We start from the raw sequence: 11,102 nt of genomic DNA, 5'->3' as shown, positions 1-11,102 counted from the left end.
TGCCAAAAGTGGACTTTGTGTGGTTTGGAAAAAGTGGCAGTTTAATATGCTAAACTTAAACGATAACTTATAGATAAATGGGTTATAGGTGGGGGATATTACAGTAAAACAATACTGGAATGAACATAAAGTCTAAAAAATGCAGTTTTATATTCTTAAAGGGTGCTCCTGCCGCTGTCTACTTTCGTTTCCTGCACTTGTTGCGTCCCTTTCGCCTCCTGCCCGGCGTTTTGTTTGGCGATTTGCCATTTTTCGCCGCCGCCGCCGCTTGCTGCTGCTGGGCCGCCGTCTTGGGCGTTGTTCCACCCGCTCCGCCAGCATTGGAGCCTGCGGCTGCGACATTGCTCTGCTTATTTATCCGGTTAGCTGCGCCCTGGCCGCTGACCTTTTTCGAGGGCAGTAGATGCTGACTAACCAGCTCGCCCAGGACACCTTGGTGTGCCAGCATGGAGAGGAAGGTGCAGATGAACTTGTCGTAGTTGTGCGTGCGCCGACTGGCGTCCACCTTGAACATGTGTCGTCGGTCGTTCTCGTCGGCCAGATGCTGCTCGTTAATGGCAATCTCGGTGTCCAGGTTCTTCAGCAGCGACTGCAGATCCCGGGCAGTAAATGCACTCGGCTCCAGCAGCGTGGTGGGTGTGTCCGGGCGTTGGGAGTCGCCGTTGCCAGACTCTCCCGCCTCGTCCGCCTTCAGCAGCTTCTGTAGGGTTCCCGAAACAATGGCCTGATTGGTGCGCAGCATCTTGAGCTTGTGAGTTATGGCGATTCTCCGGTCAGGCACTACGGCCATCAGGTTAAAGCGTATATCCTGTTCTCCAGTGGCGATTCCCAGGCGCTCTGCCATCACACGTCGAAATTTATCCGTCCAGTCCTCGTTGTCCTCCCATCCGCCATGATTCATAGGATAGGGCTTCAGGCCGTCCAGCTCGAACAGCTGTCCGTTGATGGGCACAAAGCTGACAAAGTGAAATGCCTCGCCGGTAAAGCGGCAGCTGGAGACACCGGCTCCGGTCCGCTCCAGGCGGCGCCGGGCCTGCGGCATGGCATGCGAATTGTGGGCGCATGCCAGTTCCGGAGTGTTGCCAATGGCCAGACCCTTGTTCTCTGGACTCATGCCCTTGGTGTGGGCCTTCAAGCGACTAAGGGTGTCGCCCAGTTGCAGATTGTTTTCATTGCAGTTTAGGAGAACGGAAAGCAGGGCGTGAGTAGCACAGCTATTGGGCACCACCTGCTGGGCGAAGAAAATACTGGAAATGGCCTCTTCGTCCTTCACAAAGATCTCTGCGGTGGTTTCCACAATCTTGCGCCTGGCCCGTCGCTCTTCGATCCAGCGAAAAAGGAAAATAAAGCCATAAGGACTTTCTATGGGCTTCTGCAGATCATACACCTCCTCCACTTGAACATCGTGACCTGGCAATGAGGGAAGCTATTTAGTTGGTTGGAAGAAAGATAGGAGTATCACGTTTTACAGCCAAAATCCTCCAGCAGAAGGGTAAAGAGACCCGGATCGGACTCCAGCTCCAGCCAGCCGTCTGCTAGCTGGGCCATCGGCATGGTGGTTGCTCCGGATGTTGCCGCCAGGAGGGAGTTGTTGGTGACATTGCTAGCGGTATTGCTGGCCGCGGATGCCATTTGGGGCCCAGTTCCGCCTCCAGCTACGTTCATTTCCTATCCCTCGTAAGAGCAGGTCCAATCCAAACTGAGAAGTTGTGCTTACTTTAAGCTATAAGCAAGTTTAGAGCTGTTAGAATACAAGTGTTAGGAAAAGAGCCGGTATAAATGAAAATAAAGCGTAATTATGAAGATGGCTTTGCTTTTTTTACAACAAAGAATAGACAGACTTTCGAGGAAAATGTAGGTAACCGAATAAGAGCTTACGTTCTTCTGCACGTTTTAAGAGCTCCTGAGCTTCAGAAAGTTCCTTACTTTTCATAATTCATGTTTAATTTTAACAAAAACAGTTTCCAACAATTTTTTTCAGCTAAGAGTGTGACCGTTGCAAAAATTTTGATTTTACCCTAACGCGTCGTGTGGGAATTTTATCCTCTACAACGGAGCGTCAACGTTTCCCGGCGAATATCTCTGTCGGGGGTTTATAATCAGCTGTTTTATTGACGTAACTTTTACTTTTACTCGAATCGTAACTAAATTGTGCTTTATAGAAATGGTTCGACCCTCTCTCGTCGTGCATATGGCCAAGCGAGTGCCCCTCATCCAATTCCGCAAGGGCGGCGGTGGAGCGGCGGCTGGCGCCCAGTCCGCAAACCAGCAGGCAAGTTCCAAGCCAGCGGAAGGCAAAAAGGTTAACTCTTTCAGTTCATTTACTACATCGAATTATCCTTCATTTGGTGCAATTAACTAATTACATTCCTGATTTATCCAGTTGGCTGGCGGTCCCGCCATCGAGGATTACGAATTGCCGGCCCGCTTTGCACGCAAGCCCATCGACCCGGAGGAGGCGGAGTACATCAACAACGGTGGACCGCCGAAATAAGCAACTAGTGTCCCCCGCTTGTATAATAAAATTGTGTTGAAACTCATATTGTCACTGCTGAATTAGCAATCGCCACCCACCATCATATATCACCCATGTTTAGTGTTAATTATTCAAAACAGAATTAAACTACAACAAAATCGAGCCGCCGAAATTTTAAATCCAAGAATCCCTAGCTCGCTGTGATAATATTCTTCAGATAAGGAACTGTGAATAATCCATTTTCGCTTGTGATTAGTTTAATTCCTGTTTTTAGGCTGATAAATGTTTTCATTTAAAATTATTAGCCGATTCTGTGTGAATGTCAACGAAACTTAAACGTTCGTCGAAAAGCATGGCAACGCTAGACCAGTGGTGCTGCCAGACTCTACGATTTTGAGGTCTCTGCTAGGCGTACCTCTTTTTTTTAATTTTAAACTATTTCTAAAAATTAAAGAAAAGTATTAAATTAAATTTAAAAAATAAATTCAGCTTTAAATTTTACCGAAAGCCCACTACCCAGCTATTAAAAATCCAGATTCGACTGGCACGCAAAAGCTTTTACTAAAATGCAGCCCTGGTCATACAAAGGCGAAATATAAAAACTCAAATTTTCTACTTGCTCCAAGTGAAACGGACGTGCTTTTCCCACACGCGAACGAACGTCTCCGCTTATTTGTTTGTGCTCCAGCCCCGCCGCCGCCGCCCGCCAGCGATCGACCCCCCGCCCGTCCGCGTGCTTCGTCGCGAACAAAGAGTGGAAAATTTCCGTGTCAGCTGAAAGCGAAATCCCTTTGGCGTTTATCGGGCCGGGAACACAGGGTTTCTAGCGGCCCACCTCCTCCCCCCAACCGGATCGGCTTCGTCCCCCCACCTGGATGGGTGTGATTCGTCGTAGTATGCAAGAGAACTGCGTCAACAAGGACTGTCTGGGTCTCCGCAAACGTGTCTGTGGTCTGCACCAAACCTGGAAGTGGCTGCACCAGACGCCCGCCCTGCACGAATATCTCATCTCGAACAGCTCCGTGGCTGCAAACACAACGCGCATCAGCGAGCCCGCAGTCTAAAGTCCACGCCCAGACCGACCAAAGCCATCTAAACCAAAACGATTAACGTAGAAGATAAGTAGACCCCACACACAACACATAACCTAAAGAAGAGCGCACAGACAGACAGCAAGAACATCATCAGCTGGCCATAAACCCGTCCCATCAAGAGCTTTTGCCGACCGACACACCGTTGACCTTGTTTCGCTTGCAAGTGCATTGCGCCGCTCTCGTCGGAGCTCACCAGCACCTGGCAACAGACCCAACGCACACACCTTCACTTCCTTGTGAGAGCAATCCGAGATGAGCGTGCTCTTGCGTCGCAATTCCAGCCAGCTGAGGCTGCTGCTCTCGTCCGGCGGCCAGGTCACGCGCCTCGCCTCCACCGAGGGTAGCGGACAGCCACCAGCACCGGCTGTTGCCAAGCAGGAGGCAAAGAAGGCCCAAAGCAAACGGCAGCCGCCGCCCGTGGTGCCCGATTCGGAGATCAAAAAGTCTGTGTTTATCTCACAGTCTAGCGATGTCTTCACCAACTTGGCTCTGGAGGACTGGCTGTACAAGAACTTTGACTTTAGCCATCATCATGTCCTGCTGCTGTGGGCCAACGATCCGTGCGTGGTAATCGGCCGACACCAGAATCCCTTTACCGAGGCCAATGTCTCCCGGTTGGTGGAGCGCGGCATAACGCTGGCCCGACGCAACAGCGGCGGCGGAGCTGTATACCACGATCTGGGAAACCTCAACTGCACGTTCTTCTCGCCGAGAGAGCGATACGATCGCAAGTACAACCTGAACATCGTGACCAGGGCCTTGTTCCGCGAGTGGGCCATCAAGGCGGAGATCAATGAGCGCGACGACATTGTTGTGATGAACAAGAAGGTGAGCTGGAGGGACGGAGGGAAAGTGCGATTGACTGGCTGTTATCAGTGATCAGGGATCAGGCGACCCCTCTTGCTGGCGTCAGTCCACTAAAATAGCAGCTGTCCGCTGCGCATCTGGTCTTTGTTTAACCGAGTTTTGCCCTTGGTCTCGTTTACAGATTTCCGGAACCGCCGCCAAGTTGGGGCAACCAAACTCGTACCACCACTGCACCATCCTGGCTAGCGCCAACAAACTGCATTTGGGCGAGTCTTTGGTGCGGGAGAAAGCCAACTATATAAGTCGGGCCACTGCTTCGGTGCCGTCGCCTATTCGCAATCTGGTGGATGTGAACCGCACGGTGAATGTGGCTCAGCTGCGCTCCGCCGTCGGTTACGAGTATCTAAGAACGGCCGCCACCACTCTGGAGGATGGCGGCAGTGCCCAGACCATGAAGCAGCGTGGCTTTCAGCTCATCAATCCCACCGAGAAGTGGTTCCCCGGCATTGAGGAGCTGCGCGCCAACTATAGCTCCTGGGATTGGGTCATTGGCAAGACGCCCAGCTTCACGGTGGAGAAGGATCTGGAGGTGAAGGGTCATGGCGAGGACATGAAGCTAAAACTGAGCGTGGAAGTGGAGGGCGTAAGTTCTTGGACTTAATCTTGCTTAAATTATATAATTAATGTCTTCGGCTTCTAGGGACTGATGAAGGAGATTGGCTTGCAGTTGCCGCAAAGCGAGCAGCTTGTACCGGTGGTGACTCCCCTCCAGGGCAAGCCCTACAACGAGGAGAACCTCAATGGAATCCTGGGCGCCTTGAAGCTCGTCAACGCTTCGAATGTGAAGCAGGCCATTAATGGCACGGCTTGATTATTACTGTTGTGTTAGCTCAAAGAAAAGCTTACAAAAAAAAAAAGAAAGAAAATATATATCCCTTATGTAGTTTTGCTAACATAGACGTAGTCCTTCCTTCCAAGAAACCATATTACTAATATAGTATTTAAGCGTATTAAACAACAACCATATATACTTTTGTTAACCCGTTTTGTATAAAAAGAACTGCAATAAAATGTTGAAACATTTTTACATTTTACAAACACGAGCGAAGAGCGAGGATCGTTTAAAAAAGAGACTGATTTTTATTTCGATTAACCAATAATAAAAACAAAACGGATTTGTAAACATGAATACAAAGTAAACTCGATTTAAGGCACAATTCTTGGCTATCTTTTGACACAAATTTGTATATGTATATATAATGTAGATTACAGACTATAAAAATGTTTGGAGGGACTCGCTGAATACTAGGACACGGGGTATACATAACAAGTGTGATCTGCGAGTCCCTTTAATACGACACAAATCGGAATAGAATAGAGCCATTCTAAACGTGATAATTGCACTCGGGGGAAACGGACAGGGAACAAGCTTAGATGTGAACCGTTTGCACCAATTCCGGCAGGTTCTGGTAATCTGGATCGCGGGCAAAGAACTCCATGAGATACGCAAAGGTGGGCCGGTCTTTCGGCCGCTCCTTCCAGCAGCTCTGCATCACCGCATAGATGTAGGCTGGACACAGACTCGGCTGCGGCAGTCGCTCGCCACTGTCCACCAGCTTAATGGCATCCACATTGGATATTTCCCCGTATGGCGGAGCTCCAAGCGCAAACATCTCCCAAATGGTCACGCCAAAAGACCACACATCGCTGGCGTGCGAGAAGATGCCCAGGTTAAAGCTCTCCGGGGCATACCAGCGGATGGGCCAGCGGCCGCCTTGGGTGAATTGGTACTCGGTGCTGCCGGGCCTCAGTGATCGTGACATGCCAAAGTCACTGATCTTGGCCTGCTGCCGGGCGGTCAGCAGTATGTTCCTGGCGGCCAAGTCCCGGTGCACAAAATGCTGAGATTCCAGATAGTGCATGCCTGTTCGTAAAAGGTTCTAAGAATTACAAAATCTCTAGTTACATCTTCTCCTCTCTGCACTCACCACACGCCACCTGGGATGCCCAGACTTTAAGCTCCGAATTGGCGCTGATCTCGGCACCATGATCCAGGATATACTGCAGCATTGAGCCCAGTGGAGCCAACTCTTGCACCATCATCAGCATCTCGCCCTTGGAGATTCCTATCAGACGAACAATGCACTTGTGCTCCAGCCGCATCATCACGGAGGCCTCGCGCAGAAACTCCTGCTTGTTGCTGTGCTCGTCGCTGAGCATCTTTATGGCCACTTCCACACGTGTCTCCTCGCCAGAAGCAGCGCTCTTCCTCATCAGCCAACCGCTGTGCACGGATCCAAACTCGCCGTGGCCAATCTCGCTCTCCAAGACCAGATTCTCTGGTTCTATGAAGAACCTCAGCTTGGCCGCCTCCAAGGCGCTGGATGTGGGCGTGGTCGGGGTACCACTGCACTTTCTCTGCAGATAACTGGCCATCTCACTCTCCGTGGAGCCTGTGGAAATGAGCGAGTTAAGCCGCGCTGCAGCTGGAGGCTTGATCATCTGCTGATCCCAAACCGAGAGTACGTCCACTGTGGGCTGATACCCATTGACGCCACCACTCTGGACAGCGCGCTCACGCTCAATGGCGACATCGCTCTTGGTGAAATACTCAACTTCGGCTTCAGTCTTTTGGGCAATGGGCGGCAGGTCCATCTCGATGGGTGTGTTGTTCCTGGGCACGTTGTACAGCTCCCCGCTGGCCGGAGCCACTACCAGGCCGCCGTCCGCATTGAAAGTGGAGAATTCCGTGGAAAATGATAGGCTTTTCAGCATGGGAGCAGCTGCCTGCAGCTCTTGCTCCGTCCTGGCCAGAGATCCACTCACGCTGCTCTCGGATTCGCTACGCTTGCCCTTGGACTTGCTCTTGCGCAGGCTGTTCATGTCGAAGAGCGCCTTCTTGGGGCTGGTCAGGCGCAGGGTGTTGAACATGGAGCTGCTGTTCTCCTTCTGCTTCTTTTTAGCTATGGTCAGGGCGGGCACATGCGGATGACCATGATGATGGGGGGAATGGGCGTGGGGAGACACGGGCGTTGGTGGCGTTGCTGGCGGTGTGGTTCTTGGCTTCACCGAGGAGCGTGGTATGGTGGCAAACGAGGGCACCTCCGGCTTGGGCTGCGGCGGCACGGGAAACTTGAGGCTCACTGGCAGTCCGTAGGAGAAGCGCATAAAGTGCGATATCAAATGCTCCAGGCTGGGCCAATAGGGACCGTCATCGATGTACAGAAACTTGGACTGCAAAGGAGAGGAGTATTCATTAGCTTCCATCGATGTTTCTCCACCTCTATTACTCACCCCTCCAGACTGCAATTTGACACCGTTCTGGTAGAGATCTGCCTGCGAGATACGAAAGTTCTTGACCATTTGGTCGCTGCTGAGCAGGGTTAGAACCAATCCGGAGGCCGCCGGTGACTCAGAGTAGCGAACCAAAAAGCATCCAGAGGTGTCCAGTTGGGGTTGGCTCGCCAGCAGCTCCTGGGCATGCTTTTTGAGTATGGCAACGGCCTCGTCTCGGGTCAGGGTGCCGTGGTACCACTGCTCCCTGGTGGTACTTGCCGGTGGAAGCTTGTAGTTCATTAGGAACTCTTCCACAGAAGTTTGACCCGCCTCCTTGGCCAGATCAAAGGGGAATTCACCCGAGCTAGTCCTTGGCAGCGGCGGAGCCTCGGCTAATAGCAGCTCCTGTACAGCCTCCAGGTTGCCGTGCTTGGCTGCCTCATGCAGCGGCACATAGCCGTTTTCTATATTCCTGCCCTGGACATTGGCCTGAGCGGCGATAAGGGTGCGTATAAAGCTGGCCGGCTTAGAGCGAGCTGCGTACTAAAGGGGAATGAGATTATAACAAACGTACTCACAGACTTGAGTAGAGGATGACTCACGTGCAGGGGCTGGCAGCCAAAGGAGTCGGAGCTATTGACTTGGACCTTGGCATTGAGCAGGTGCTTCAGGATGTCCTCGTCCGAGTAGAGGGCCGCCAAATGCAAAGCCGTCTGGCCATCCTGGTTCTTGGCGTCAAAGTTGCGGTAGCCACACTTGAGCAGCTCGAAGACCACCTTGCTCTCGTTCTTGGCGGTGGCACGGTGCAGCAGATTGGTCACTCCATGGCTGCGGGTGTTGTGCGGTGGCGGGTCTCGTATTAAAGGCACTGTCAGCTTGGTGGGCAGCCCATTGGCCGCCTGTTGGTAGTAGTCGACCAGTGTGTCCAGGCCATGCAGAATCTTTGTCTGCACCTTGTCGTCGATGGAGAAGAAGGCATCCTCCCCGCCGTGTCGCCGCACCTGGTAGTGGCACACCTCCTCCTGGCACAGTAGGCTCAGCACAAAGTCACCAGCCGCCGTGCTGCTCTCCCGGACCAGGAACGTTCCGTCCTCGTAACCTGTTGATTATTGCCACAAGCAATTACAATTCATTAGGCCTCGCTCCCTCCACCACGCCCACATAGAGGGGATATGCTGCGAAAACAGCACCTAATCCCCAATACTTGCCTTGCTTGAGCAGATCGTCGGCTGCCTCGCGGGACAGGCTGCCGTGGTACCACTTCATAGGATCAGAATCGCGACTCATTGTTGGCCCATTTGTTTGAAATTCTCGACTATTTGTTAATTCCGAGATATCTTTTGGGTTTACTGCGCGTGCAGTGTGGCCGTTGGCTCTTGTGGCACTGATCACCGTCCGGTGGGCAGTCCCAGGGCTGCAGCAATAGCAACATCGAGTTGGCAGTCCCATAGATTTACAGCTGACGATCTAAGGGGATTTTTTTTAAATGTTTATTGTGGATCTTTATTGCTTTAGTTAAACTAGATTAAAGTTCGCCTATGCACTGAGTCATAGTTAAATATAAACTTGCTTAAACATTGCAGGCAAAGCAAAGTGTGGAAAGAAAGCTAGACATTTTTGCTAGTCTATAAACATTTTTATACCCTTGCAGGGTATTATAATTTCAGTCAGAAGTTTGCAACGCAGTGAAGGAGACGTTTCCGACCCTATAAAGAATATATATTCTTGATCAGCACCAACAGCCGAAAATTTGTCGAAAATTTGGATTGGTGCTGTAGGAAGGTTGTTGTAATGGGGTTGTTGTTGCAATCAAATGGTTGTGCCGGCGGTAAAAGGGTATAAATGCATAAAATAAAATATAAATGTTTATATCAGTTATATAGTTTATACCAATTATATATTAAATAAATAAATAAATATTTAAATTAAATATTTTTTATTTTCTTAAATATTAAAATTTTTAATTAACGGGGGAAATAAATAATAATTTAAGTCGCAACTGAAGCTAGAGAAATTAAAAATAATTACAGCAGCCCATTAAAATTTTCAACAATTTCTATGCAATTTGGCCGTTTCTCAAATTGGGGTACCAGGCGAACAGAAACCAGCAGCAAGCAACTGAAAACTGTTATAAAAAGTCCAAGTTTCGAACCATTTAGGAGCAAGCGAAAGTAACGGCTGTTTTCCCAAAATGCAACTCTGGGCAGGCAGCTCAGAGAGGGATAGCAAGTGTCCAGAAAAGAAGAGAGCAGACAACACAGAGTTGTATTTTGGGGAAGAAGCCAGGTTTGAGTCTCCGCTGACAGTCGCTTGCTCCCATAAGGTTCGAAACTTGGACTTTTTATAACAGTTTATACCAGTTTTCAGTTGCTTGCTGCTGGTTTCTGTTCGCCTGTTACCCCAATTTGAGAAGCAGGCAAATTGCATGGAAATTTTCGGAAATTTGGATGGTCTGCTGTAGGGATGTTGTTGTAAAAAGGTAAGCTGTTGTTGTCGGCAACAAATAGGTATAAATGCATAAAATGAAATATAACAGTTTATACCAATTATTATTTTTTGCTCAAAAGTTTTTATAACAGTTTATACCAGTTTTCAGTTGCTTGCTGCTGGTTTCTGTTCGCCTGTTACCCCAGTTTGGAAAGCGGCCAATTTGAATGAAAAGTTTTGCTCACTTGCATCAGTGATGCTCATCTGCATCAGTGATGCTCATCTGGCTATTTTGCAATTTTGGGACAAAATGGCATCTCTCTAACTGCCAGTGATGCTCAACTACCTATTTTGCATTATTTGCATTTATTTCTCACTAACTGTCAGTGATGCTCATCTAGCTATTTTGCATTATTGGGACAAAATGGCATCTCTCTAACTGTCAGTGATGCGCATCTAGATATTTTGCATTATTTGGACAAAATGGCTTTTCACTGCCAGTGATGCTCATCTAGCTATTTTGCTTTGATGTTTCTTTCATTTTCCACCGCAAGAATACCCTTCCATTGAGCCTGTTTTAATTATCCCACCCAAAAAAAACCGCATTCTCCTCATAACTCAAAAATAACACATATTTTAAGGTTTATTATTTATTTCAGCTTTAAGGGGGTCTTCTCATTGGGCAACTTTTTTTTTTCGATTTTTTTTTTTTTGCATTTATTTATATCTTGGGATGGTGTGTATATGTCCCCAAAAGGATTTTTAGAAATTCGAAATACTTTAGAAGATACAGCCTTTTTTGTGAAGCAAGATCTATGCAAAATGAGCTTTTTTCAAACTTCAAACGCGTTTATCTCGAAACCACGTTTTTCGAACTGGCGGCCATGATATCTCCAGTTCAACTGAACCGATTTTCATGAAACAAAGTGGAATCGACGCAGAATTGTCACCATTTTCGGCTGACGGAACAGATTTTTTTTTTAATTTTTTTTTCTATTTTTTTTTTTACATTAAACTACAAA

The 11,102-nt window shown here is 48.9% G+C and overlaps 5 protein-coding genes across 7 annotated transcripts; 3 read left to right on the top strand and 2 right to left on the bottom strand.

Moving 5' to 3' along the window:
• Positions 1-14: 14 nt before the first annotated feature.
• On the bottom strand, positions 15-2,036 carry caly (ubiquitin carboxyl-terminal hydrolase calypso). Of its 2 annotated transcripts, none has more exons than XM_017177762.3 (3): positions 1,879-2,036; positions 1,470-1,723; positions 15-1,410 (listed from the first exon to the last, which is right to left on the bottom strand). In XM_017177762.3, the coding sequence occupies exons 2-3, from the start codon at positions 1,663-1,665 to the stop codon at positions 179-181; spliced, it is 1,428 nt and encodes a 475-aa protein (XP_017033251.1). In that variant the 5' UTR covers positions 1,666-1,723; positions 1,879-2,036; the 3' UTR covers positions 15-178. The 2 variants fall into 2 exon arrangements, with proteins under 2 accessions (XP_017033251.1, XP_017033250.1); XM_017177761.3 differs by having other exon boundaries at positions 1,470-1,741; positions 1,879-2,035.
• Positions 2,037-2,054: 18 nt separating this feature from the next.
• On the top strand, positions 2,055-2,638 carry LOC108082417 (uncharacterized). 2 transcript variants are annotated; one of them, XM_017177767.3, is made up of 2 exons: positions 2,055-2,302; positions 2,384-2,638. In XM_017177767.3, exons 1-2 carry the CDS (start codon positions 2,165-2,167, stop codon positions 2,492-2,494), a joined length of 249 nt encoding a protein of 82 aa, XP_017033256.1. In that variant the 5' UTR covers positions 2,055-2,164; the 3' UTR covers positions 2,495-2,638. The 2 variants fall into 2 exon arrangements, with proteins under 2 accessions (XP_017033256.1, XP_017033257.1); XM_017177768.3 differs by having other exon boundaries at positions 2,058-2,272.
• Positions 2,639-3,047: 409 nt separating this feature from the next.
• On the top strand, positions 3,048-3,540 carry LOC108082418 (uncharacterized). Its single transcript, XM_017177769.3, has one exon. The coding sequence runs from the start codon at positions 3,352-3,354 to the stop codon at positions 3,538-3,540; it is 189 nt and encodes a 62-aa protein (XP_017033258.1). The 5' UTR covers positions 3,048-3,351.
• A 282-nt stretch (positions 3,541-3,822) lies between these two features.
• On the top strand, positions 3,823-5,480 carry Lipt1 (Lipoyltransferase 1). Its single transcript, XM_017177765.3, has 3 exons — positions 3,823-4,398; positions 4,559-5,020; positions 5,078-5,480. Exons 1-3 carry the CDS (start codon positions 3,823-3,825, stop codon positions 5,246-5,248), a joined length of 1,209 nt encoding a protein of 402 aa, XP_017033254.1. The 3' UTR covers positions 5,249-5,480.
• Positions 5,481-5,494: 14 nt separating this feature from the next.
• Shark (SH2 ankyrin repeat kinase) lies at positions 5,495-9,026 on the bottom strand. Its single transcript, XM_017177760.3, has 5 exons — positions 8,862-9,026; positions 8,256-8,752; positions 7,672-8,196; positions 6,366-7,611; positions 5,495-6,301 (listed from the first exon to the last, which is right to left on the bottom strand). Exons 1-5 carry the CDS (start codon positions 8,938-8,940, stop codon positions 5,808-5,810), a joined length of 2,841 nt encoding a protein of 946 aa, XP_017033249.1. The 5' UTR covers positions 8,941-9,026; the 3' UTR covers positions 5,495-5,807.
• Between the last annotated feature and the right edge of the window lie 2,076 nt (positions 9,027-11,102).

Source organism: Drosophila kikkawai, chromosome 2R (assembly GCF_030179895.1).
Source record: "Drosophila kikkawai strain 14028-0561.14 chromosome 2R, DkikHiC1v2, whole genome shotgun sequence".
In the NCBI taxonomy this organism is placed as follows: Eukaryota; Metazoa; Arthropoda; class Insecta; order Diptera; family Drosophilidae; genus Drosophila; species Drosophila kikkawai.
The sequence above is the reverse complement of the archived record's forward strand: the minus strand, read 5'-3'. Positions and strand labels throughout refer to the sequence as shown.